At 50.8% G+C, this 27,811-nt stretch overlaps 2 protein-coding genes across 6 annotated transcripts in view; one reads left to right on the top strand and one right to left on the bottom strand.

Moving 5' to 3' along the window:
- The window catches only part of Agap3 (ArfGAP with GTPase domain, ankyrin repeat and PH domain 3), a 50,040-nt gene extending 46,608 nt beyond the window's left edge, over positions 1–3,432 (top strand). For all 5 annotated transcript variants that reach the window (XM_038320667.2, XM_038320666.2, XM_038320665.1 and 2 more), the window contains 5 exons: positions 1,021–1,175; positions 1,281–1,371; positions 1,506–1,728; positions 2,388–2,643; positions 2,772–3,432. In XM_038320667.2, the coding sequence (XP_038176595.1) occupies positions 1,021–1,175; positions 1,281–1,371; positions 1,506–1,728; positions 2,388–2,643; positions 2,772–2,978 (932 nt within the window). In that variant the 3' untranslated portion in view covers positions 2,979–3,432. The remainder of the gene's footprint in view (positions 1–1,020; positions 1,176–1,280; positions 1,372–1,505; positions 1,729–2,387; positions 2,644–2,771) is intronic.
- A 2,609-nt stretch (positions 3,433–6,041) lies between these two features.
- On the bottom strand, positions 6,042–27,673 carry Gbx1 (gastrulation brain homeobox 1). The gene is made up of 2 exons (XM_038317901.1): positions 26,962–27,673; positions 6,042–6,592 (listed from the first exon to the last, which is right to left on the bottom strand). Exons 1-2 carry the CDS (start codon positions 27,671–27,673, stop codon positions 6,042–6,044), a joined length of 1,263 nt encoding a protein of 420 aa, XP_038173829.1.
- Between the last annotated feature and the right edge of the window lie 138 nt (positions 27,674–27,811).

The raw sequence follows: 27,811 nt of genomic DNA, 5'->3' as shown, positions 1-27,811 counted from the left end.
GGGCATGGCTCAAGTGAATCTGGACAGTGATACAAAGTCACGGTGACACTGTCCAGGGGTCTAGGGACTCAAGACCTTCCAAGTGGTGGTAGAATGAGCATGAAAGCACAAGGAGGGACCTGGAGAGGAGAGGTTCCAGTTTACATGTGGGGAAAACCAGTGCTCTTAAGGGTCCCAGAGCAGGAACCAGCAGGGGGAGATTTCCAGGGGTGTGGCAGAGAAGCAGCAAGAACTTAGGATCAGGGAAGACCCTGGCAGAATGCATGGCTCACCCTAGGGCCCTGTAAGTACGAGGTCTCCTTAGCCCCCATGACAAGTCACACTGCCTATTGGCAGCTCTTTAGGGACAGTGGCCACTGGGAATAGATTTGTCTGTCTTTAAGGGGTCTGGGAGAGCACAATCCTGGGGTCACAGTGCAGCCCTGGTGTTTGCCACTGTTGCCTCTACAGATGTCCTTGGGTTCTTGCTGGCTCCCACCCTCCAGTTCTTGGAGAAAACATGTCTTCCCCCACCCACTTGCCCTTCCTGCCTGTCTATGCCAGGGCAGTGGGGGAGGGGCCCAGCTCCCAGGAGCCCTGTGCTGACGCCGTCCAGAATATTGGGTTTAATGAGCTGCAAAATGAGGAGGCTGCAGCTGACACGTACGGATGGTGCTCGCACCCGCCTCCTTGCCCAGCATGTGCCTTCTAGCACCCGTCACCTCCTTCTCCAGACACTTAGCTCACCTTCCTCCCGATGCCCTCTTGTGGTGTCCCTTTCTGGTATGGTCAGGCCCCCATCATTTCCTGACTCCGCAGGGGGTAAGAAATGGAGGACAAGGGCTCGAACTGGGCTTGAGCAGGCAGTTTCCCTGCTTGTGAATGATCCTAAATAGTGCGTCCCTAGGGCTGCCGTGGGCATATTTGAGGAAGAAGGATGAGTGTTGGCAAAGCAGGATCTGAATGGAGTTGTGGCAATGGTGTGCCCCTGGGTGTGTGTGCTGGCAAAGAGCCCTAATAGTGTAAACATCCTCTCCCCAGAGGCAGAGGAGTCCTTTGAGTTTGTGGTGGTGTCCCTCACCGGTCAGACCTGGCACTTTGAGGCCTCAACGGCAGAAGAACGGGAGCTGTGGGTGCAGAGCGTGCAGGCCCAAATCCTCGCCAGCCTACAGGGCTGTCGCAGCGCCAAGGACAAGGTTGGCATGGGGTGGTAGAGCCTGCTTGGAGAGCCTGGCTGGGTGAGAGCCAGGGAGGGGACTTGGGACTGATCGACTATCCTTATCTCTCCTGCCTCGTGGCAGACTCGGCTGGGGAACCAGAACACAGCTCTGGCTGTGCAGGCTGTCCGCACGGTCCGTGGCAACAGCTTCTGTATTGACTGTGAAGCCCCCAGTGAGTACAAGGACAATAGATCTGGGAGCTGGTGGTGGCATGGGGTGGTGGACAGTATGCAGAAGGGATGTCCTTCCTCAAGGGCCCTCTCTCTGGGTGCCACCTGCTGTATCTTTCTCCCTCTGCCCACATAGATCCAGACTGGGCCAGCCTGAATCTGGGCGCCCTGATGTGTATTGAGTGTTCAGGGATCCACCGACACTTGGGGGCTCACCTGTCCCGGGTCCGCTCCTTGGACCTTGATGACTGGCCACCTGAACTGCTAGCTGTCATGACTGCAATGGGCAATGCTCTGGCTAACAGTGTCTGGGAGGGGGCTCTGGATGGCTACTCGAAGCCAGGCCCCGAAGCCTGCAGGTAAGCTAGTACCCAGGAAGGAGACAGCCAGGCCCCCACTGCGGGGGGGGGGAGGAGGGGGGAGTGGTGGTGGATAGAACCTTAGCACTGGTAGTATTTGAAGGGTTAAAACACTGTTGCTCTGCTTGACGGTTGGCCTCTGGGGGTGTCCCTCCCCTGCTGGTACCTGTCACTCAGGCATCTCACAACAACAGGGCCTTTTCTGAGCTGTTATCGGTAGGTCAGGGGCCAGCAGGAGGCGCATGCGCAGGACCCATATCACTGTGTGACTCCTGCATGCAAGCCTGCATGCTGAGATGGGGAGAATGGGTGGTAGATAGGGTGGCCATGGCCCCCTCGCAGGCTGTCACCCGCTTTGTTCCAGTGCTACCAATTGCAAAGAGTTCAGATGGCTTGATAAGCTGCCGCTCAGGCCTGCTTGGAATCTTTCTGCCCTCTCTGCCCTCATATCCCTACTGGCCCCAGAGGTCTCCCTTCAGTGTCCCTCCCCTTTTACTCAATACTATCCTATTTATGTGACCTGTTGCCCCTCTGAGGGCCCTGGGATCCCTGGGGCTCCTCTGTGCCTTCATTCTCATCGTTGCAGTGGTCCTCCCTAGTCCCTGCCTAAATGCCTGCTTCCTTCATTGCCTCATGCCTTGATGGGCCTGTGTTTATAGAGAGGAAAAGGAGCGCTGGATCCGGGCCAAGTATGAACAGAAGCTCTTCCTGGCCCCGCTACCAAGCTCAGATGTGCCACTGGGGCAGCAGCTACTCCGGGCTGTGGTGGAGGATGACCTGCGGCTGTTGGTGATGCTGCTGGCCCATGGGTCCAAGGAGGAGGTGAACGAGACATACGGGGATGGTGATGGGAGGACAGCCCTGCACCTGTCCAGTGCCATGGCCAATGTGGTCTTTACACAGCTGCTCATCTGGGTGAGTCTGGGTACCTCTGGCCTGTCCTGGTCCCCCCTTCTCAGCCTTCAGAAGCTGCCTCTCTCCTTCCCTGAGAGCTGAGGCCTTCCTTCCACATATGCCAACTGTGAATGTGCTTTCTCCTGCAGTACGGGGTGGATGTGAGGAGCCGTGATGCCCGGGGTCTGACTCCACTGGCCTATGCCCGCCGGGCCGGCAGCCAGGAATGTGCGGACATCTTGATTCAGCATGGGTGCCCTGTGGAGGGCTGTGGGTTAGCACCCACTCCCAACAGAGAACCTGCCAATGGCACCAGTTCCTCTGCAGAGCTGCACCGCAGCCCTAGTCTCCTATGAAGCTCAGGAAGAGGGCAGAGGGACCAGAAGGACTCCATGGCCTGGAGGATACAGATGGAGAAGCAGGGATGCACAGTGAAGAGGAGGAAAGGAGAAGGGTCCAGGGATGGAGGAGAGGTTTGGGATTTGAGCTGCAGCAGAGAGCAGGAGTGTGTTGTGCAGCCCTCTGCCCTATGGTGCCATTAAGGGACAGAACCCTTTGGAGGTACCTGTGAGGAGAGGGGGGCAGGACCTCTCCCTCCTCCAGAACCCTGCCTCCTCTTGACAGCTCCCACAAGCCTTCACCCTGCAATGGGTGGGGAAGGACAGGACACAGGATGGGGGTGCCAGATGAGAGACCAGGGGGCCAGTCTGTGAGTCCCATGTAAAATTTGTACATTGGAGTATTTATGTTCGTGTATATACGTGGCGTGTGTATGATGAGCCAATAAACCAGGCAGTATGTGTGGCGTCATTTCTCTGTTTGTGCTCGGTTTCCTGACCTTCCCAGAGTGACCTTCACCTCCACTTTCTGCTTTTGTGGTCTGTCTTGAGATTTATGGCCCCTGCTCTCCTTAGTTACCTCCTCCTGTCAGTTCTTTCGGCTTTCCTGGGCAGGGGAAGCTGACAGAGCAAACCTGCCCATGACGGAGGAGACTGGCTCTACTTCCTGCTTTGTGCCGCCTTATCCTCTCACCGCCCACTCCTGAAAGCTCCCGATGATCTCTGCTGTAGTTGGCATTCTGTGTAGTAACCATGCCCTTGTGCAACGGCATAGCCTCTGCTTCTTCCACAGAGACTCCAACACCGCTGTGGCCAGTGAGGGAGGCATCCAGGGCTGTGTGGAGGCTCTCCCAGAGTGACCAGAACAGCTGTGTGATAAAGCCGCCTGCCCATGCCTTTCGAGGAGAAGGGAGGGGCAGGGCCAAGAGCCACCGCGACCTCCAGCAGCGCTCTAAGCTTAACCTGTCCCTAGCTAAGCTGGAAGCGGAGTCCAGATCCCCTTCTCTTCTCTTCCTGCCATCTCCCTTTATTCTTGAAAGAAACCCTGGGGAAACGCCTCCCTTCTAGTTTATGATGGATGAGAATTGACTGAGTTTCAGTGCTGGATCTGTTTCCTATCCCTGGAACCACCTTGCTCATGGCCCATATTTTCTGAAACATCTTGAACAGGCGATGGGCTGCTGCTCTGCGTGGGCACTTAACCCACATGTCGGTTAATAATCAAATAACGCTGTTGAGAGGAAACCAGATTTTATTTTTTCATCCACATCCCCCCTTTCAAGTCTGTTAAGAGTCTTACATGGCAGGATCTGAACAGTGCCATAAGTAGGTACAGGACTCAGTTCCCGGACACAGGATGGGCTAGCTCCAGACTCGGTAGACAAGCTGCTTGGGCCGGCTCCATGCTTAGCACAGTTGAGGCTGTACGGAAAGCCAAAGCCTGGATGCAGGTCACTTGCCCTCTCTGAACCTGGACCCCATCCAGCTCTGCTGAAGAGGCAGCAACTTAATCTCTGTGTTGACTTCTGTGTAGATTAAGTATAAGGGATCCAAGTCTCTTGACTTTGAGGTCCACCCGGCTGGGAATGAGCTGGACCTGGACTGCGTGTTCAAGGTTAAATTCCCACGCCTTACTGGAGTTAAATTTCTAAGGACCAGAGAAAGAGACAACCTTACTCTAGATCTATCTTCTCACTAGAGAATTGCTTGGAAGAGTGAACCGCCAAGGACAGACTGTCTTGGTCTCATAGAAGTATTCAACACGTACCTGAACGTGAATCTGACACCTTTGCCACTCTGGGGCTCACCCGTGGCCATAGCAGCCTGCAAGGCAGGACTCCTCCCTTGTTGTTGGCAGCTGCCTGATCCAGCGTGTTCATTTTTCTGTTCTCCACTCTCCCTAATCCATACAGGTCACGTCTCCCCCAAAAGCTCGTTGCCCCAGCAGCAGTCGCAGTGCATTTCTCTTAACAGTCTCCTCGCCCCAACGTCTGCAGATATCTAGAGCCCTGCTCCTGGGATTTGTCTGCCCATCATCTGCCCACACCCTTCCAGAACCATCCTGGACTCACTCTTGTCCTATCAGTTGGGCAGTGGCTTCTTTCAACCCATCTTGCTCTGTATTAGACAAATGTAATGGACAGGAGAGGGCACAGCTAAGACTGCAAGAGCAGAGGGGCGTGGGCCTCTGCCCCAGGCGCATGAGATAGCAATGAAGGCAGAGATGAAGCTGTGCCCTCTGTAAAGGAAGCACTTCTTTAGCTCGCATGGTGGAGTGAGCCTCCTGTCCTGCCCTAGTCACTGGCAGGACAGTGTCCTCTATGTAGGTGACCTGGGATCTCCCTTCAGTGCAAACTGAATTGAGTCTCCCCAAAGTGTGCCACCTCTCCCCTAAGAGAAGACACCAGGAGCAGAAAGATTTGGGGAAGTGGGGACAAAGTAGCCAATGGAAACAGGAGGGTAGGGTGGGGGCAGGATGCACTGTGGAGGGATGCTTAAGAGTGGAAGAGGGGGCTGCTGAAGAACCTCCCACTTTGGCCATTACAGTTCCATCTCATGTCTTTGTACGTCCTTATTGTGAACAGCACAGTAGCGCCTTCACAAAGCGGTAGGGTGGAACAAACTGGATGAGGTTCAAGGAAACAATTGTCCCAGTCCCCCTTTGGAGTACAGACAGACAAAGATAAAATAGTAACATATATACAAACTTTACACAAAATAAATAAGGAACTGTGGCCCCAGGCTGGTACCACCCAGGACTTCTCCCCTCTGTTAGAAGCTGTTCTAACATGGCCTTAGCCATGGAACCCTCTAGGTCCTGGGCATTTCGTATCCCCACCTCAGGAGTCCACTTCTGCTCCAGAAGCTCTGGGGGTCAGAATTTGAGCCCTGCACCCCTGAAATCCCTAGGTCTGAGGGCTCCAGCACAGTCCCAGGCCAAACACTCGTGTCTGCAATCCAGGGAGCACAGCTGACCTCTCCCTGAGCAGGGTCCACAAGGCCCCTTTAGTGGGCAGCACCCAGTGAGTCTTGGGCAGGGACAGGTGCAGATCCTTTGCCTTCCGGTCCCCAGGAGCCCCATCAGGGCCGGGCTCCCTGCTCCATCTGTTGGTGCTGGCTGCGCACAGCAAACCTGTTGACATGCACAGGTATGGGCACCACAATCTTGGGGTTTCTCACGGGCTCCCCAGAACGGCTGCTCACATTGCCAGCCTTGATGCGCTTCCACTTGGCCCGGCGGTTCTGAAACCAGATCTTAACCTGCACCTCACTGAGCTTGAGGGCGTGGGCGATCTGGGAGCGCTCTGTCAGGCTCAGGTATTTCTTGCAGTGAAACTCCTTCTCCAGCTCCAAAAGCTGCTCGCTGGTGAAGGCCGTGCGCCGCCTTCGGCTTTTCCCCCCAGGGGTGGCGACCCCTGTGGCCACTGGTGCCCCCTCCTCAGCGCCAGTCCCCAGGTTTCCCTTTAGCTTCGGTTTAGGTCCCAGAAGAGCCCCTGGGCCCCCTGCAGAACTGTCCAGGAAGCTGTCCTCGCTGTCACCGCCTGAGCCCTCTTCCTCCTGCTCGCTGCCTGCTGGGTCTCCTGCTGGGGCCTCCAACTTCTCCTCATCTGAGCTGTACACCTTCCCCTCTGCTGTGGGGGGTGGAGTGGAGAAACCAATGGATGGGGAAGGAGCGGCACGTAGAAGCATGGCCAGGAATGAGTCATTGACAATAGGAAACAGCACATTCGGAGAGGAAGAGTTGGGTTGGGAGACAGGGTGGGCATCCAAGGGGGCGCGGGGAAAGGGTTAGGGGAAACAAAGAATGGGAAGAAAGGTTTTAACCAGCAGACTTCACTATGGGAAAGCAGAGAGGCAACACGTATGACAGTGACCCCCCCAAATTTCCCACCACCCCATTTCATGCTCCCTACCACCTCCCAGCTTCCTCCAAACCTGGTACCCACCCTCCAAACCCCGACCAGCAGTCCCAGGAGGAAACAATGTGGGAGCTGGCAGGAGGGAGTTAGAGCTACACATAGTTTCCGTGTCCTCCCAGGAATCCCAAGAACAAGTGGTATCCTGACTCTTAGTTCCCCAGACACACATGCTAGATCTAGGTCACAGAATCTTATGTCAAGACGAAAACTGCAGAGTCATTTGGTCTCATTCCAAGTCTGAAGCCAAGAAATTGACAAGGCCGGAGAGTGGGATCTCCTCATCCACCTGGCTGCAGCTCTTAACCAGACTGCCCTGATGAAAAAGCTCCCGGCACCGACACCTCCTTATCTGTGGCCAAACTTTCTAGGGCTCATCCTTAATTCCAGCAAGCCATTATCTCTCTCCTGCACAGACTCTCCTGCCAGCGCTGCCTGCACGACACCAATGGAGGCTTCTTGAGGCTCCATAAGGAGAGCCCAGCGTCAGCAGGGCAGACTGGAGGGAATGTGGGATGAAATCTTGACTCCTAGTGGGCGACTGTGTTACCACAGGATATAGGTATTTTCATCTATACTCAATTCTAAAATCTAAATCATTGGTTTTAATTGTATCTTTGTCATGATTGCAAACGCATTTCAAATGCTTTTTAGGGTTGGGGAGACTGCTTTGCTGTACAGGCACTAGGGACCGGCTATAGATCTACAACACCAACATCAAGAGCCACATGTGGTCAGCTGTGGTGGCTCGCACCTGTACCCCCAGCCACAGGGCAGCGATGGATCCTGGGGGCTACCAGCTAACCAGTGTAGCTAAAATAGTAAGCTTTAGTTTCAGTGAGAGACCCTGTCTCAAAAAACTAAGGTAGAGGACCAGAGAGATGGCATAGTGGGTGCTGCCAAGCCTGATGACCTGTGTTGGGCCCCTGAGGCTCACATGCCAAGAGGATAGAACCAACTTTCAGAAGCTGTCCTCTCTCTCTCTCTCTCTCTCTCTCTCTCTCTCTCTCTCTCTCTCACACACACACACACACACACACACACACACACACACACAATTTCCTCTAATTTTTGTGTATATGAGTTTTGCAAAGTTCTTTATTTTCTGCCCAAAGAAAACAATAGGAATTTAAAAGACAGCCCAGCAACCAGTAAGGAAAGAACCCAAGGAAGCCGTGACTTAGGAGCTCAGTGAAGGTAGACTGGATGAGAGCAGCGGTACAACCCCAGGCCCACGTCACCCCCACCCCCACGTCACTGCATCCTCAGCCCTTAGGCATGTTCAGCCATGAGACTACAGCTCCCAGCAAACGGAATCCTGGGTGCAGGGAAGGAAGAGTAAGAGAAAGGCTGTACAAAGGCACAGCACCCCAAGGGAGCAGATGAGAATGGCCCTCCCTTGTTGTAGACCCTCCCACTTGGCCTGTTCCCGCCAGTGAGTCCACACCTGTTCCTTCAGGCCTGCTCCTTCTCCTCAGGATCCTCTGAGGCCATGTCCCCAACCCACTATTGCAGCCAACACCTTCATGCTGCCCTGACCCCAGCTTGCAGCAGACCAGCCAAGAACCAAACTGCCCCTTACCTCCCCATAAGCAGCTTTGCCATTCGGGGCCTCGAAAAAGTGCCAGTATTACCACAGCCCTAGTCACAAACATTTTCTTTTCTGCAAGATTAAGGCCTGGGGGCTGGAGAAATGGCTCAGTGGTTAAGAGCATTGGCTGCTCTTGCAGAGGACCTGTGTTCTATTCCCAGGACCCAGCAACATGTCTCAGAATCGCCTGTAATTATAGGTTCCAAGGGATCTGATGCCCTCTTCTGGTCCCCTTGGGCATCACATGCACGTGGTGCACAGACATACATGCAGGCCAACACTCATATACACACAATAACAGGATAAAAGCAAATAAATCTTTTGCTAAAGATTCAGGACATGGGTACCCTCCTTCTTCTTGCTAAGGGATCTTGTTCACACCATATTTTCCCATTTGCACAGACTCACACTTCTCAGGTCCCAAATGGAAGTCTCAACCCTTCCTCCAGCTTTCACTCTTACTATGCTATCTCAGCTGGCCTGGGAAACCCCTCCTCCCATCTCCAGACTCCACCAGGACAGCACGGTTTATTCTCCTTTCGTGGTCCTATCCAACCCTCCCCCACAAGTCCGCCTCTCAGACCTGACCAGAGCTGGGCCCTTTCTAACCACCAAACCTGCTTCTTCTAGTGGTTTTCCTGTCTTCTGTATCCACCTGTCCCTAGCCCTCTTTCTGTTGGGGACACTACATTTCTCCCCAGATCATGCATTGGCTCCCTCCCTGGCTCCTTCCCTTCTTCCTTGTCATCCTCTTAGAATTTGGAATCTTCTTGGACTCATCTGCTGCCATAATATGTGAGTGACGTCAACTTCATTCACTTTATTAAAAAAAGCCAACTATGTCTCTTCCTATTAGAATATAAACTTCACAAAAATGCGGGTTTCAATCGTATTTTATTCACGGTTATAGCTTTTGTAGCTTAAAAATTACCTATAGAGTAGGCATTTAATAAATATTTAACAAAATAAAAGTAGCTATTTCCAGTGCAGGCATGCATGCTCTCTCCCTCTCTCCATCTGCTCCCTTTCTCAGGCCCCCCTGAGATAGCTCCTTTCAGCTCGACCCTTTCCCAGCATCAGGATGACTCCCTCCCTACCCACGCACCCCAGTGTGCAGTGTGCTCCGATCTTCCCATACCCAGAGGAGCCCTATAGGATCTTAAGGTACTAAAAGAAGTGAAGAAAATCCCAGCACTATTACTAAGTCCTATGATTTCAATGTTAAAAACATACTCTGTAATAATTAATAATATGTTAAGAAAAACATAACCCAATGGTGCAATGTTTTAAACAGTGTTAAAAGGGCAGAAACTGGATTTCAGGGCTTGAAGGATAGAGGGAACCATTTAGTACAGCGCCAAGCCCCCGGGGGGGGCATCCAATAAATCTAAATTGATGATGATTGAGAGGAGGCTCCCGCTCCTCCATCCGGCAGAGCCCTCCTGATATCATCTCATCCATCCCTCAGGCCACCCTCCCTGCCACTTTTAAAGCCGCAAGAGGAGCAAGGGTTCATGGCCTCTCACTGTTTCTTGATCCTGGTGGGACACTGAGTGGCAGGGGCAGGAGTTTCTGCCTGGGCCTTTATGATTGTGGCAGTGAAGACTTTGATAAGCCACCTCTAGACTGAGGTGGGGGTGAGGCAGCGGAGGGAACGCACAACCAAAAGCTGGCCTCAGAGGACAGCCATTGGAACAATGAAGAAATCCCAAAGAGGGACGACTGAAAGGAATGGGGAAAGCAGGCAGAGAGGAACATAAGCCAGAGGGGAGCAGGGCCCAGAAGTGGCAGGAAACTGAATGATGAACCAGACAAAGTGGAAGGCTGAGTTTCTTACAGAGACAGGGAAAATGGAGGAGGGGGGGACGAACAAATTGAACAGCGCCATTTTCTCGCTCCAACCCCAACCCCCAGTAAGGACACATTTGCTGCTGTCTCTTGCTCTTTGCTCCACCAGCAGAGGGCACACTGAGAACCTGGACGGAGTCAGTGACCAGGAATGAATGAACCCCACAGGCAGCAAGCTCACACAGCTTACCATTTCCTCCTAACTTAGTTAAGAAAGGAATACAGGGGGCTGGAGCAATGGCTCATTACAGCCATCCATCCATTAACTCCAGTTCCAGGAGATTGGATGCCTTCTGACCTTCTTGGGCACCAAGGATGCACATGATACACGTACATACATGCAGACAAAACACTCACACATGAAAAAAAAATGCATCGTTTTTCAAAAAGAAAGAGCAAGGAAGGAAAGAAAGAAATGCAGCTGGGTGTGGTGGTACATACACCTTTAATCCCAACACGAAGGGCAGAGACAGGCAGACCTTTACGGAGTCAGGGCTCTCTGATGCAGACAGGGAGAGCCTCAGACGGGACTGTGAAGCAGGACCCTGCTTTAAAGAAGAGGGGGAGGGGAAGAAGAAATGGAAGCTGCTTTCCTTTATCTGATTTATAATAAATGTCAATAGCAAAAGAGTCTAAATAAAAATCCCACATTTTTGTGGTTCACTAAGAATGAACAGAAGACTAAGGAAGCCTGCTGCTTGCTTGAGATCAAGTCTCTCAAAGTAGCTCAGTGCTTAGAGCTTGATATGGAGACCAGGGTCACCCTGAATTTGCAGCGATCTTCCTGTTTCTGCCTACAGAGGGATTACATGGCTCAGGTTTGTCATGCCTCGCTGTCAAGCTTTTCTCGTCAATTTTTTATTTGTGAAGTTTGATTTAGAGGAACTGAACTAGACAGACATCAGATCCACAGAAGAAAATTTCCAGTTGAAAATGGACTCAGCTGATAAAACAAGATGCCTCTGAACAGCTTAAATTTTGTTGTTGTTGTTGTTGTTGTTGTTGTTGTTGAGGCCAGGTCTCTCTAAGTAGCCCTGGCTGTCCTGGTACTTACTACGTAGACCAGGCTGGACTCAAACTCTCAGAAATCCACCTGTGTATGCCTTTCCAGTGCTGGGATTAAAGGTGTGCGCTGTCATGACCAGCTTCCACTGAACGATTTATAATGGAAAACAAAGATTCTAAGGGAGGGAAATCTTCAGCAAAATGAAAACTGTTTTGAGGTAGAAGTTGCCGAAGAGGCAGAAAGGTCCTGACCTCATGTTGGGAACGTTAGGACTGCTGCCAGAGTGTGTGCGAGGCCCCCTGTGACTCCAGAGCCTGTGGGGAAGCCCTGGTTTTCAGCCGGCTGGGGTGGATGGGTGACAGTGCAGAAGGATGGGTAGCAGGAAACGGGCAGAAGTCACAGGACTGCCCCTGTGTCTTAATAGGAAACTATAAAAGGTTCCTCGTGGACTTGCAGAACCCGAACTCGCAAAGCTTGAACGACAGTTACTCAGGGTTGATGTCAAGAGAGCTGCCACCCCTCAGAGTCCAGAGGTTACACTCAGGCTGCACGATGCACCATGTGGACAGTAGCTGCCTCAGAGAAAGGGCGGAGGCTCCAGAGACTGGAAGCCCTATCGAGGTAAAGGACCAGTCTGTTGAAGCCTTCCCCATCCACTAGACAAAGAACTACAGGTAACTAAGGGAGAAAGTGGGAGAAATAGCCTTCTCCAGGGAAGAGTACACCAACTGGTTACCCAGCAACGAGTGGTTAGCCCTGAAAACATATAAGAGTAACATTATACAGACTGAGCAGGTTGTATTTAGTAATATGCATGTAATAACAATTAATGAAAAAGAAGCCATGATTTCTTTTTATTTTTCTTTTGAGAGAGAGGGTTTGTCTGTGGCTCTGTAGCCTGTCCTGGAACTCACTTTGTAGACCAGGCTGGCCTCGAACTCACAGAGATCCACCTGTCTCTGCCTTCCAAGTGCTGGGATTAAAGGTGTGCACCACCACTGCCCAGCAGGCCGTGAATTATAAAGAGAGCAAGGAGGGGTATATGAGCAGGTTTGGAGAGGGGAAAGAAAAGGGAGAAATGTTGTAGTTATATTATAATCTCAAAAATAAAAGGGATAAATGGGTCCAGCTGGGCTAGAGAGGAGCTCACCAGCCACACAGACTCTATGGGAGGGATTTTCCCAGCAGAGAGACCACACAGTGCTCAGGCTGGGCATCACCGTGCCTGGCAGAAATCTCAGCACTGAGGAGGTCAAGACTGGAGGATGGTGAGTTCGAGGCCAGCCTGGGACAGCACCAGACTTGCCTGCTACACTGGAGTCAGCAAGGACAATGAATGCCATTGAAGGGACGTCTTCAGACTTAGGCCCCAGGTACACACTCAGACTGAGCTGTTCCTCACTGGCTGTACCAGCTACTAAGGCTTAGAGGAAAGCAGTCGCCTGTGGGGTTGAAAGAAGCCCCAAGTTCTGACTTCTCTCTTCTTGAAGAACAACAGCACCAACATTGCCCTACTTGGCTCCCAGGACAAAGACCCTCCCTTCTTGTACTCCCTGGACAGCCATTCTTTTCCAGTTGGTGTGGATCAAAAGGTGGGAGAAATCCCAGGTCATTTCCCCAGAGAGATCTAGCTGCACTTCCCAGTCCTAGGGCACTAACCTACCTACCAGGTGCCAACACGGAAACACTCCTTTGCGGGCCAGGTCTGTCTCCTGCTTGGGACTCCTCAGTCCCCTTCCAGCCCTTTCTTTGCTCAACCCTTTGACTTGACGTGATTGGCATGCCACTGTCTCCATAACTTGATGCACGTAAGAAGCATTCCTGTCTCTGCACTCTCTTCCAGCCCCTTGGCATTCCCGGCTCCACAGAAACAGGACCTTTGCTAGATCATTGCAATTCTGCCTCTCCCAGTTCTGGGACAAGCTCAGGGTAGTTCCAAGTCCCCACGTGTCCCAGTTAGTTTTTCTGTCTTGACACAAGCTAGAGACTCTCAGTGGAGGGATATCCTCCACCAGACTGTCCTGTGGATACGTCTTTGGGGACATTTTCTTGGTTAATGATTGAGTGAAAAGGCGCAGACCAGTGAGGACGGCGCCATTCTTGGGCAGGCCGTCTTGAGTTATATAAGAAAGCAGGCTGAGTAAGTCACCAGGAAGCCAGTAAGCAGTGTTCCTCTGGGGCCTCTGCCTTAGTTCCTGCCTTGAGTTCCTGCCCTTGATGATGGGCTGTAATTGGGACACAGAAGCCATATAAACCCTTTCCTCCCAACATTGCTTTATTGCAACAACAGAAAGCAAACTAGGACGCCAGGCTGTTTCAGACCCAACGACCTTTCATGGTACTCTAACATCACCGCTGCCCAGAATGCTTCTGTGTAACCCTGGACTTTTCCGTGCGTTTTCCACGTTTTTTGTTTTCTCGACCTTAGGCCACTGGCTGAAGGCTGAAGATGTAGAGCTGCCCCACTCTGTCAGCACAGACAGCAGAGTCGCTACCCGACTGTCAGGTGAGGGAAATGGAACTGCAGAAAGGGTGAGATGATGTTCCTTAGTCCCACACCTGGGGACATGGCACCGCATCCGGAATCTCCGTCTCTGAAACCTAGCGCTCATTCCAGTGTTTCCAGCAGATCTTCTTCACCCCTCACCTTCCGCTCGAAGTACCAGCTCTTGCCCAGTGGCCTCCCCCAGTAGAAAACCTTTTTAAATTGTGTGGCTTAGTTTTTTATTTGCATGAGTGTTTGTCTGCAACCATGTCTTTGTACCAAACGTGTGCCAGGTACTCAAGGAGGCCAGAAGAGAGCACCCGATCCCCTGGGGATGCAGTTACAGATGGTTGTGAGTCACCACGTGGGTACTGAGAATTGGAGCCGGTCCTCTCTCTAGAAGAGCAGCCAGTGCTCTTGACCGCTGAGCCATCTCTCCAGCCCTAAATAGCCTTCTTATCAGGTCCAAGTGTAAACCTCATTTCTTTCCATACACGCAGGCTCTAATCACTGAGCTTACAACTAGCGTGCTCACAGAAGAGGGCCTTAGCCCTAAGCATCACGGTGTCACTAGCAAGGGAATTCTCCCATTATTCCCGAGACAGAATTCCCATCACATCTTTCTTGCTCTTGAGAGCTTGTGGAACAGAATCTTACCAGCTGGTATTCCTTTTCTTTGAAAATGTATTTTCCAGCTCTGGAGAGATTGCTCAGAGGCTAAGGGCACATTCTGCTCTTGCAGAGGACCTAAGTTCTCTTCCCAGTACTCACCTGAGCTCGCTCACAATCACTGGGAACTCCAGGTCCAGGGAGATCCCTGTATTCATTCATATGCACGTACTCACATGCGGACACATACACACTTAACACACAGATAAACAAACAGAGAACCTACACACATACCTACATACAGAAATACACATACACATACTTCCCTACAGACACACACATAAACACACACACACAGAGACACACAAACACACACAATTAAAAGTAAATTTTTGAAAAAGAGAAAAATGCACTGGGCAGTGGTGCTGCACACCTTTAATCCCAGCACTCAGGAAGCAGAGGCAGGTGGATCTCTGTGAGTTTGAGTCCAGCCTGGTCTACAAATCAAGTTCAAGGATAGCCAGAAAAACCCTGTCTCAAAAAAACAAAACAAAAAGAGAGAGAGAGAGAGAGAGAGAGAGAGAGCGCGAGAGAGCGAGAGAGCGCGAGAGAGAGAGAGGTGGTATGGTAGTACACACTACCCTGCACTCAGGAAGCTGAGGCAGGAGGATGGTGAGTTTAAGGGCTAGCCTGGGCTACAGGGTAAGACTGTCTCAAAAGGGGGCAGGGGGAGGACTGGGGCTGTAGCTTAGTTAGTATAAGGTTTGCCTAGTGTCCACAAAGCCCTGGATTCGATCACCAGCAAAGCTTCCTTAGGTTGGAATCAGAACAAAAGGCCACAGCTTTGCCGAGAGGTAGTTTTTCAGCTCTGCTCTCTTCACCACAGGCCCCAGGCTCTCAGAGCCACCCTGACGTCTTCCCAGTCCTCCGGCTGCTTCACCTGCCCAAGAGGAACCTGAGCGCCTTCCCGCCAGTATTTCTCCCCTTCCTGCCTTATTTCTGGCCCAAGCCTACATTGTGATCTCCCTTTGCTCAGTGACCACACCCCCTTCTTTAGGGCCTTGTTTCTCTTGGGCGGCACAGTACCTAGTAGCCCATCAATCATATTTTTCTATGCTTCTGGGCTCTGGTTTGCCTGTGGCTAGATGGGACTGTAAGGACATGCTGTATCCTGAGCGCAGGTGTCATCCTGAGTTGTACATGCAGGAACTGTAAGCAGGGATTGTGACAGTAAAGGGAGCTGTGGCTGGGCCCTCTCCACCTCTCTCTAGGGTGGGGGGGGCCTTGAGGAGAGAAAGGAGGAGAGAGAGAAGCCTGACAGAGAGAGAGGAAGACCCACACCATCTGCATTTGGATGCACTTGGGTACTTTGCTGTACCATGAACCAACAAATGCCCATTTCAGCTTAAAGTTGAGGAGCTAGAAGCAATGGCTTCGTGGTTAAAAGCACTTGCTGCTCTTCTGGAGGGCCTAGGTTCAGTTCCCAGCACCCATGTTCAGTGGCTCAGTGGCTCACCACTTTGGTTTCCAGGGAATCTGATGGCACATGGAACACGTACACATTCTCTCTCTCTCTCTCTCTCTCTCTCTCTCTCTCTGTCTCTCTCTCTTTCTCTCTCTCTCTCACACACACACAAAATAAAATGATGAGTTAATAAATAAATATTTTTTAAAATTCAGGTTGAGCTACCATCACAAGCAGTCCATGGGGTATGGTTCAATGAAGTGGGAAGTGGGGGCCCATGCCTTTAATTCCAGCATTTGGGAGGCAGAGGCAGGTGGATCTCTGTGAGTTCAAGGTCAGTCTGATTTACGGAGTGAGTTCGAGGACAGCCAGGGCTACACAGAGAAACCGTGTCTGGGGGGGTGGGGATGCTGTAACAAGGCACAGCAATGACCAACAGACTGCAGACATGAGGTCCTCCACCCCACACCTACAACAGCCCTTCCAAGACAATTCTGCCCTATTTCCTGACGCCCTTCCTCAGAGCACCACCTAGTCTGGAATTCCTTTGGAAGCGAAACATCTCCACGACCCTCCAGATTAAGTGTTAGCATCAGCCAGTCAACAGCTTTGTTTCCAGCTCCAAATAGAAGCAGCAAGAGCATGGGAATTCAGATGAAGAGAAAAGACTGGAGAGGAAGGGGAAAGCAGACCCTAGGGGGGCACAGGAGAACACTTCAGGTCAAAATGGAGACAGAGAAGCCTAAAGGAAAGAAAACGAGCCAGACATGCAGGTGGCCTTGGTGGTTTACATCTGTAATCTCAGTACTTGGGAGGCTAAGGCAGGAGGATCATGGTTCAGGGCCAGCCTAGCCTATGTCATAAGGCCCAAAGCGGGAATAGGCAAAGACTAATTGGAGCCTGTATTATATCACACGCAGCACAATGTTCCATTCTGCCTGTCCTCTACAAAGTTCTCAGACTCATGTGTCCACCATCACCCCTGAAGTATCTGTCTTTGTCAGTAGCTACCTCTCCTATGCCACCTCTAAGGCGAGCTCTCACAGCAAAATTCTGTGGAAAGTTACCAGCTATTTGAAGAGCTAAGACAGTGATGATTCTAATTTATGTGTGCATATATGTATGCGTGTGTGTGTGTGTGTGTGTGTGTGTGTGTAGGTATTTTGCTTGCATGAATGCCTGTTTATTGCGGGCATACTGGTGCTCAGGGAAGCCAGAAGATGGTCTGGGGTCCTCTGGTATTGGAGTTGTGGAAAGTTATAAGCAATCAAGTGGGTGATGGGAATAGAATCCAGTGCTCTTAACTGCTGAGCCATCCCTCCAACCCCCCACCCACCCACCAATATAGTTTATCATATAGCTTCAGGCTGACTTCAAATCCTCAAATTTACTATTCGTCAAGAACAGCCCTGAACTTCTAATCCTCCTGCCTCTATCTCCTCAGTGCTTAGACTCAAGGCATGTACCACCACACCTGCGGTTCTAGGGATCTGGCTCAGGGCTTCATACATGCTAGGCAGGCAATCTGCTGTCTGAGCTATATCCTTAGTCCTCCAGTGAGACTTTCCTTAAATCCAGGACTCAATGTAAGGGTCTTTCTGTTTACCTGGTAACTGAGATAAATATGCCATGGCCCTCATTTCCCTGGTAAATCCTCACAGAAGCAGCATCGCTGGGTCTATGCATTCTCTCCCAGGCACAACCTGTCCTGGCTCCTCTGTGCCCCTCCCTTCTTACCACTGACTGTGTAAAGAGACTACAGTCCAGTGTTATCTGGCTAAAGGATAAACTGGACGGCAGCAACAGAAAGGCCAGCTCTGTAGGCCAGCTTCTCCTGCTCTGGTTGCCACCCTCAATGCACACCAGGTACACACACTTTCATTGCTATGCCATTGCCTGATTCCACCTCCCCAGTCTCTGATGGTAATGTCTTCCCAGCCTTAGACCCACACCTGACATCACCACATGATGTACACAGCCAGCCAGCCAGCCTCTGACTTCTTCGTGGACACACCTCACTGGGAAGCAGTACTCACAGACCCCTTGTTCAGGGTACCTTTAATGTATATTAAATATTACACACACACACACACACACACACACACACACACACACACACGTGCAGGAGCCAAGGGGTATCAGAAGAGGCATTAGGTCCCCTGGAACTGGAGTTACAGGCAGTTGTGAACCACTACATGAATGCTGGGAACTCAGGTCCTCTGCAAGAGCAGCAAGTGCTCTCCAGCCCCACCCCTTTTAGTAAAAGAATAACTCATCAATAAAATTATCCTAAAGGATCAAGCAGAATTGTAAACCAGGCTTTGAGGCAAACACCTCTAACCCCAGATAATTGAGAGGCTAAGGCAGGAGGATTATGAGCTCTGGGCCAGCCTGGAACTAAGACCTATCCTCATCTTTAAAACAAGTAACAAACTCGAGCACATTAAAAAACAAACAGAACTGTACAGCCAGAAACAACCTTAAAGAAAACGTAATCCAAACCCCTAATTTTCCTGATGAGGAAGCAGAGAGGTGATGTGGACAACATCAACAAGTTCTGTGCGTGGGTGCAGCAGCAGGTGCGTTGAGACAGAGGCTCACTGTATAGCCCCTGGCTGATAGGAATTTCTGTATAAACCTGGCCTCACAGACATCCACCTGCCTCTGGAGAGCTTGCATTAAAGGAATGCATCACCATGCCCAGCCATATCTTCTTCTTCTTCTTCTTCCTCTCTCTCTCTCTCTCTCTCTCTCTCTCTCTCTCTCTCTCTCTCTCTCTCTCTCTCTCTCCCTCCCTCCGTCCCTCCGTCCCCTCCCTCCCTCCCTCCCTCCCTCCCTCCCTCTCTCCCTTACTCCCCTTCCTGGGTCTCAGGTAGCACAGGCTAACCTCAAACTTGTTCAAGAACAGAAGTAGCCTTGAATCCCTCCTGCCATGCCTGACTGGTTCCTTCCACTATTCCTATTGTCTTTCTCCCACTGCTCCCAGCAGAGCCTCCCAGCCCATTACTCTAAGTGAAAGAATTTTCTTCCTAATCTTGGTGTTGTGGTGTGTGCCTTGAATCCCAGGCAAGTGGATCTCTAAGTTCAAGGCCAGCCCCTGGACAGCCAGGGCTACACAGATAACCCTGCCTTCAAAAACCCAAAATAAAACAAAAAGAATTCTCTCCCTAACCATCTGTAATATACGCTTCCACACTGTGTGTGCCGCCACGGAAGCTGCTCCTCCTCATCTGAGTCAAGGGAGCAAAGCTCTGGTCCAATCCTCCAGCAAAAGTCTCCCGTGTTACCAGCACGGTGAGACTGCATCTCAGGAACAGAATTTGAGATCTGCCAGTCCTCCGGGGTTCTTAAATGCTTTGTACCATGAACTCCCCTGGAGGTGGATAAAACCTGCCGGCCCCTTCTCAGCTCCGGCTACACAGCAGAGAGTACACTTTTATGCTTGAAACCAATTATATAACACAGCTATCAAGGGCTGAAGAAATGGCTCAGGGACAAAGTGTGTATACTGCTCTTTCAGAGGACCCAAGTTCAGTTCCTACAGCCTTGTCTGGAAGCTTGAAGTCTGAATATGACTGCAACTTCAGGTTCAAAGGATCCTGTACCTCCTTTTGACCTCAGAGGGTACCTGTATTCATGTGCAAATACCCACACATAGTCAAACACATATACATATAATTAAAAATAGGCTGGGGTGGGGTGGTGCATGCCTTCGATCCCAGCACTCGGGAGGCAGAGGCAGTTGGATCTCTGTGTTCGAGGACAGCCTGCTATAGTTTGTTTTTGTTTTTCAAAACAGGGTTTCTTTGTAGCTCTGGAGCCTGTCCTGTTATACAGTGTGAATTCCAGGACAGCCAAGACTAAAATAAAATAAAATAAAACCTTAAAAAATAAAACAAAGGAGTTGGAGAGATGATTGGACAGACAAGAACACATTTATTTATTTATTTATTTATTTATTTATTTATTTATTTATTGGCAGGATTCCTCTGTATAAAAGCCCTGGCTGTCCTGAAACTTGCTTTGTAGACAAGCTTTCCTCAAATTCGCAGAGATCCATCTGTCTCTGCCTCCTGAGTACTGGGATTAATTAAAGGTATGTACCACCATACTCAGCAAGAGCAGTGGCTCTCAAGACCCCGGCTGGGTCCCCAGCACCTACACAGTAGCTGACAGCAATCCATGACTCCAGTTCCAGGGTATCCAATGACCTCCTCTGTCTTCTGTGGGCACCAGGCACATACATGGTGCACATACACACACAGGCAAAACATTCATACACAGAAAATAAAATATATTTTAAAAATTAATTAACAGCCTGGTCTACAAGAGCTAGCTCCAGGGGCTGGAGAGATGGCTCAGCGGTTAAGAGCATTGCCTGCTCTTCCAGAGGTCCTGAGTTCAATTCCCAGCAACCACATGGTGGCTTACAACCATCTGTAATGATGTCTGGTGCCCTCTTCTGGCCTGCAGGCATACACACAGAAAAAATATTGTATATATAATAAATAAATAAATTTAAAAAAAAAAAGAGCTAGCTCCAGGACAGGCTCTAAAGCTACAGAGAAACTCTGTCTCAAAAAAAACCAAAAAATAAAAATTAAAATTAATTAAAATAAAATAAGTATTTTAAAAATAGTTATTAAACATTTAAACTTAATCTTTTTGTTGTTTTTGTTTTTCAAAACAGGGTTTCTTTGTAGCTCTGGAGCCTGTCCTGGAACTACCTCTTGTAGATCAGACTGGCCTCGAACTCAGAGATCCACCTGCCTATGCCTCCCGAGTGCTGGGATTAAAGGCGTGAGCCACCACCACCCAGTTAAACTTAATCTTGTCATATAATCCTGCTTCTTTACTAACTCAAGAAGCATTCTCTCTCCAAAGAATGTAAGTCTTCATGAAAACACATGATTTCTATGAAAAAACTTCATGTATTGCTAAGACAATCATGGTTTTTCGTTTCACGATCACACATTAAAGGAGACACTAATTTTTAACTAGGACTTAGTAAAGTGACTTAGGATGTGACTTCCCTCATCATGTTGACTGATTCCTGTCAGGAGGTCCTTGGAGCTCAGGTTCAGATCCCTGCTTTAAACACCTGGTCTAGGAATAGAAAGGGACATCAAAGATCCCCTTGTGGGCCAGGTGTGGTACACGCCTTTAATCCAGAGGCAGGCAAGTAGACCTCCAGGAGTTCAAGGTCAGCATGGGCTGCAAAGCAAGTTCCAGGCCAGCTTAACGCGTCCCAAAAACAGACAAACAAACAAAAATCCACTACAACAAATAAACAAAACCCAGCCAAACACACACATGTATACATGCACACACATGTGCACACGCAATGCACACACTCACATGCACACACATGCATGCACACACATGTGTGCACAGATGCACACTTGCATGCGTGCATGCACACACACATGCACACACACATATGCATGCACATGCACAAAATCACCTCAATGAAAACTTTTGATCTAGATGAGGAAACTCAAAGCCTAAAGAGGTTGTGTGACAGTGATTCTCCCAAAGTGTCTTAAACACACTAGGCCCATAATAGACATACAATAAAAAAATTAAAAATAGACAATAAAATATTCTCTAACTGAAGCAGATGTCAAAATCACACAGCAAAATAGTGGCAAAGCGGAGCCTTGAGCCCCGAGTCAGAACCGCTAAACTCCAGCAGCAAAGCAACGCTCGTCATTTCATAATTCCACCATTGATCACTATTTACATAGTGTGCCAGCGTGAACATGTGCACGGGGCAAAGGACGGCTTTTGGGAGTCAGGTGGGTCCCTTGCTGTCAGAGCTGACAGACACCATTTCTCTAGCCCAATGTTTGTCTTCCGTTAAAGGTCAGTCGAGCTCTGGACGTAGTGACACAGGCCTTGAAGCCCAGCACTCTGGAGGCGGAAGACCTCGGAGAGTTGAGGCCAGCCTGGTTCTAGTCAGCCAGGGGTACCTAGAGAGACTCTGTCTCGAAAAGAAAAGAAAAGAAAAGAAAAGAAAAGAAAATCCCAGAGCTTGGGAGACAGAGGCAGGCGGATCTCTGAGTTCAAGGTCCACCTGGTCTACAGAGCTCCAGGATAGGCTCAGGATAGCTACTGAGAAACCCTGTCTCAAAAACCAAAAAAAAAAAAGAAAGAAAGAAAGAAAGAAAGAAAGAAAGAAAGAAAGAAAGAAAGAAAATAATAAAAGGAAAAGAAAAAAAAGTGAAGTAAGTTGGTAGAGTGTTAGCTGGGGCTGTGACACCGAAGTTCAAGGTCATCTTGTCTATGGTGAGTTTGAAGCCAGCCTAGGTTTGTCTCAATACCTTATCTCAAAATAAGAATAAAAATGGCTGGAGAGCTGGCTCAGCAGTTAGGAGCATAGACTGTTTTTAGCACCACATCAGGTGGCCACTGACAGCTGCCTATACCTGCAACTCCAGTGTCCCTGACAGTGTTCTGGCTTCTAGACACATATACATGTAATGTTAAAGAATAAAATATTTCAGAGAGAAAAAATTAAAAAATTGTGAAAAGTCAATGGAGCAAGCTGAGCATAGTGGCACACGCCTTTAATCCCAACACTTGGGAGGCAGAGACAGGCGGAGCACCATGAGTTTGAGGCCAGCCTGAGCTACATAGTGAATCTGAGGTCAGCATGGGAAACTGAAAGATAGCTTGTTTTTAAGAACGAAACAAACCCAAAAGTCAGTGGAACAATCAATCTCTGTGTACTTTCTCAAAAGTGCTAGGAAAATACGCTCTAGGTCTTTGTCATCTAAAGAGCAAAATCCCCCTCTTGTTTTTAACAGCAGAAATCTCTGGCTCTATGGCACGTCATTTCCCTCTCATAGATAAATACCGTATCTTGCCAGTCATAATGCACACCTATTCAGAAATTAATTAATGGTCATCTAAAAATGTTCCCTAGCTATAATCAGGTGCTCCGCTTACAGCAATCAGCCCTTGAACACCAGGCTGCTCTGAAGTTTCCTGGCTCCCTGTGTGATTACCGTCATCACTGCAATCCCCATTCGGAAATTAGCAAATCCTTACCTGTTCGGTTTTTTAAAACATAGTGCTCACTGCACTGACATCTCTCAGGCTGGTCCCTCATCCTCTCTCATCCTACACCAACCCTGGCTACCAATGTTTACACTTGTCCCTCATTCAACACAGGCATCATGTCTGTCTCTCCTTGTATCTTTATCGTCCATCTAGTGGTTCTCCATGGTGTACACACCCCCACTCGCTGTCTAAGCTTCTACATCCAAGAGGTCCAACCTTCAAGTGGGATGTTCCAGAAACTCTCGGTTTGAAGTTCCAGTCTGCACTGTCCCCAAAGGATAGCTTTATTCCATCACTCCCCAGCACACAGCATCCTTTCCCGTCACCAGCTGTGTGCTGCACAGCCTTGCCATATCTGGCACACAGGTTAGCCGTGACTGACTCTCACGCCAGAGCCCACACACTTCTTCAGGTTCCCAAGATCAGGTCAGATCCTCCCAGCTGGGGCTGAATCTGGTCTTGTCCTTGGAAGCTCTCTGCAGCCCTCTGTCTATTTCCTGGGACGCTGAGGGTCTGCCACCCAATGTCTGTCATAAGACTGCTCTTAGGGACTCTAGATGTGTTGATACAGTCACTGTCAGCACCTGAAACATGACGAGTTTAAAGACAGCTGAGCTGGGAGTGGAGAATGTGTGCACTGGATTTTAAAGGCAGTATGAAGGATATAAGCTATGTCATTCGAATATGGATATGGATCGATGATGAAATATTTTAGACATATTTGATTAAATTGATTATTATCATTCATTGCACTAGTTTCTTTTATCTTTTTAATGTGACCAGTGAAAACCTTTAAATTACATATATTAATAAATTGCTTGTTTTATATTTCTAGTAAACTCTCACTTCTTTGGTTTCTTCTGCTGGTGTGTGTGTGTGTGTGTGTGTGCATGTGCATGCGAGTGTGTGAGAGCTCAAGTGGGTGTGAGCCCACGTGTGTATAGAACCCATTGCCTCACTCATTCCAGGCAAGCCCTCTACCACCCCAGCCCTACTGGCCCATATTTAATCCTCCCTATGCTCTTATTAAAAGTCTGCCCCCACTGCTCCCCACGCTCCCAACCTAGAACTCTTTTCCTTCATCTGCCGTTCTCAGGGCTTCTTCTAGTCTTCCTTTCTCTACACGATCCTCCCTTTTTTCCCCCATTTGCTAACATAGTTTTTTTCCCTACCCTCAAATTATAACGAGGTTCTGGGCTTTGTCTTCCTCAGTTCTCATACAGAGTGACATCTTTCTTAATTCTTAGTCAACTGAAAACAATTTCCTGTAATTTCCAAAGAATAGAACCTTTTCATTCTCCAAATTGGCCTGTCTTCACTAGAAGTTTTCTTCTCTTCTTTTCTTTTTAAAGATAGGGCTTCAAGTAACTCATGCTGTCTCCCAACATAATATGTAGCTGTGGTTGACTCTGAACTATTTTTCTGTCAGCCTCTCCCTCCTAGTGATGGGTGCCACCCCGCCCAGCTGTTCTATAAGGTCATTTGGAGGGGCTAGCAAGCATACATTAAATATTCAACAAGTGTGAATGAGCAATAATTTCAGCCCAATGCCTCCCACCCATCCTCACCAGAAAAGCAACTCTCCCTCTGTCATTTTAAAGACTGTATTCCTTCCCAGACTCCTTTCTGTGGAGGTTCCGGTCCCATGCACAGCGGAGAACTCTCTTACTCCATCCCAAGTACCTGAGACAGTCCCCCAACAAAAGGTTCCATTTCTCATCAGCCTCGGCGGCCGGCCCTGGGCTGTCATTCCCCGGATGGAGTTGATGCCTAACCTTCGGGTAACTGCATTTTCTCCTTCCACAGTCATGTCAGGGGACACTCACGGCTGGGAAGGTAGGTGAGTGGCTGTCGGGAAAGGGCCGGGACAGCTGTGCTGAGGTTGAAGGCCGGTTCCGGTCCCTCCGAAGCCCGGCTTCCTTACTGTGCTTCCTGCACCTAAGGTGGTACTGCCACAGACCGTCCCAGGCTGGGCTGTGACCTTCAGCACAGAAACTGTCAACACCCTCCCCTAGGAGGTCTCCTCCCCCATTACATTGCCAACAAAGCCCCTTCCCCGTGCTTCAGCAGCGGCATGCACAGCTCCTTTTTTTGTGGGTTCCATTTTTCTTAGATCGGGAAACCTGTTCTTCCTCCCTGGGTCACCTGCCTAGAGGCACCCTCAGTCCATGCTGAAACTCTCAGCATGCCCTGGCATTTTTAGTTAGCTCCCTCCCAGTCCTGCCGTGACACAACTCATCCCCACACACTTTTTCAGCGAAGTTGCTCACTCTTCATTCAGCCCAGCCCAGAGTTCCTATTCCTACATACGGGGCCGGTCCCTAGTCACAATCTCCAGTCAGTGTCTGTTGTCACCCCCCCCATGCCCCGCCCCGTCGCCCCTGCCACGGCTTTTTTCTTCCTCATTTCTTCTCTTCTGCCCTTTTCTTCTGTTGGTGTGTTCAGTTTTATAGCCAATATTGGGTTTACTTCAGAAAAGAACCTCCATTATACATAAGAGTGGAGAGAAGGGCAGGGGACCCTGGCAGTGTGTGGATGAGTTGTTTGTTCCCCCATGGTAAGGGCACACCCCCTCAGGTCTACTCCACCTGTGGGTCCCCTCCCTCCTTCCCTCCAGTTCTAGGCTTCCCTGTGTCTGCCTGGCTGTGACTCCAGGCCCCGTGACCTCCACAGCACCTCTTCAGTAGCCAGCCCTGCTCCTTCCTGCTTTTGAACTATCCCAATTCCTCCTTCTGAGGAGCCACCTTCTGCTCTACCCTGTCTTCTTCTCCTGAAGACACTGTCTGCTATCTCAAGGTGTTTCTCTTCATCTTAGGGTCCTCCTGAGGAGCCGCTGCTCTGACTTCAGAGCCTCTTGGGTCAGTCATTTTGGAAAAGGAATTAACAACGGATGGATCCCCACAGCCAAAATGACCAGAGCCAAAAATCAAAACTGGAAGACAGGCTTCTTGATAGTCCCCCTGCCCCAGCATCTGAGACAGTGGGCAGCCCCCCTTCCCTGTGGGGAGTTCCACACAGAAACCTGTCCTCAGGAATCGCCTACCTACCCTAGCCAATGACTCTTGGATCCTCTGCTTGCCTCTGCTATGGTCAACTTCCAAACCCTTTGGGTCATTTACAACAGCTAAGCTAGGTGCCATGAACTGCGGAGCAGACGTGGGCTCATCCGAGTGTGAAGGAAGTTTAAGCTCTCTACTTTTACATGGGCTATTTTTCTTCATTAGAACTCCTCAGATTGCATAAGCCTCGATCTCAGCGCACCTGACTCTGCCTGGAAAGGAGAAAGCTTGTTGGCTTTAGGATACTGAGGACAGGGCAAGAAGACTTCCAGAAATGGACTCTGATCAGGGTTCGTTTACTGCATGCACCCTGTCACCGTGGAGATGGCATCCTCCAGGGCTCTTGAATGACCTGTCAGCAGGGTCCTCAACTCTTGTCTGCACTGCCACACCCAACTCTACCAGCTGCCAGTTAACACCTCTCTAGTCCTGGCCTGCGCTGCTGCTCCAGCGTCCTATCTGCTTCTCCAATGTTTAGGTCTAGTCTAAATGAGCATTCAAGAGTGACCTCTGTTAAGGTGAAGAAGCCACAGGCTCATCAGCCCCTCCTTCTGCGCCGCATCCACAAAGCCCATGCCCACCATTTGTGTTCTGAGGGGTAGATTCAGAATGTGCCCCCACATTCTAAAGTGACAGTTGTCCCCAAATGCTGTCACCGTAGGGTCCTGCTGACGCCCTCAGGAATCCCATCCTTGAGAAGAGAAAAACGAAGGGATTCTGAAAAAAGAGACAGGGCGAGGCTTGTGGACTACACTGCCGAAAAAGCATGCCGCCGGAGAGGCTTCAGGCGCTCCGAGGCCAGAGCAGGGCTTTGGGACCTGGAGGTGTTGGGGAATGAACATCGCGCGCAAGCTGGGATCTGGCACTCCAGGGCTCCAAGTGGGTGGCAGGAGTTCTGGATTGGTCCCGGTCGGGGACTTCCTGACGGTCGAACCCACGTCGGCCCCAGCACTTACCCGGCAGACTCGAGAAAGTCTCTGAGAAGTGAGGCGGCGGGGGCGGCGGGGGTTCAGCCACTTTCTCGCGCGCCGGCAGCAGCTCGTCGGCGTCCAGCTCTCCCTCCGTGCGCCGAGCCGCGGGCTCGGGGTTGTTTCGCGAGGCGGTGGAGGCGGCAGCGGCTGCAGCGGCGAGCTCCGGGGGTCCGTAGTAAGCATCGGGAGGCTCTGCGAAGCTGGGCAGTGCAGTGGTCAGAGCCACCATCGAGGGCACCGCCTGGCCCAGCCCGGCGCAGAAGGTGTTGCTCAGGCGGCCGGCGAATGAGGCGAGCGGGGCCAGTGGCGGGAGGCCGGCGGGCAGCGGCGCGGGGGCCAGTGCCTGTGGCAGCACGAGTGGCCGGTAGGGCATGAACATGGGGTAGCCGGTGTAGAGCAGGTGGCCCGAGCGTGGAGGCGGCGGCCCGATGAGCGAGTCGATGGAGAAGGCGGTGCCCGTGCCGCCGCTGCCCCCGCCGCTGCCCCCGGGGGCTCCGCCGCCCGCCGCTCTCTGCATGGCGCTGCCCGGGCCCCGCCGTGAGCCCCGCGCAGACACGCAGGGCTCGCTGCGGGCGCGCGGGCCGAGGTGGCGGCGGGGCGCGGGCTCGGCGCAGTGTGGCTCCGGCGCCGCGCTCCCTCGCTCATAAGGAGGGAGGGGGCGGGCGGGCGGGCTGGGGGTGTCGCCCTCCGGACTCATCCATCTTCCTCAAATTACGCTTCACTTGCTCCCTCCGCCCGCCGCAGCTCCCGGCTCCTGCGCCCCGCGCCCCGCGCCTTCCCAACGGCCCGGCCTGCCCGGGACCCCGCCCGCCCCCCGCGGCCCAACCAACTATTA

Source organism: Arvicola amphibius, chromosome 2 (assembly GCF_903992535.2).
Source record: "Arvicola amphibius chromosome 2, mArvAmp1.2, whole genome shotgun sequence".
Classification (NCBI taxonomy): domain Eukaryota; kingdom Metazoa; phylum Chordata; class Mammalia; order Rodentia; family Cricetidae; genus Arvicola; species Arvicola amphibius.
This window is presented reverse-complemented; position numbering and strand designations above follow the sequence as displayed.

Coding starts and splice junctions, on each gene's coding strand:
- Gbx1 (XM_038317901.1), bottom strand. CDS start 27,673: ATGAGTCCGGAGGGCGACACCCCCAGCCCGCCCGCCCGCCCCCTCCCT. Junction 6,593..26,961: donor GACTTTCTCGAGTCTGCCGG/GTAAGTGCTGGG, acceptor CACCCCCCACAG/CAGAGGGGAAGGTGTACAGC.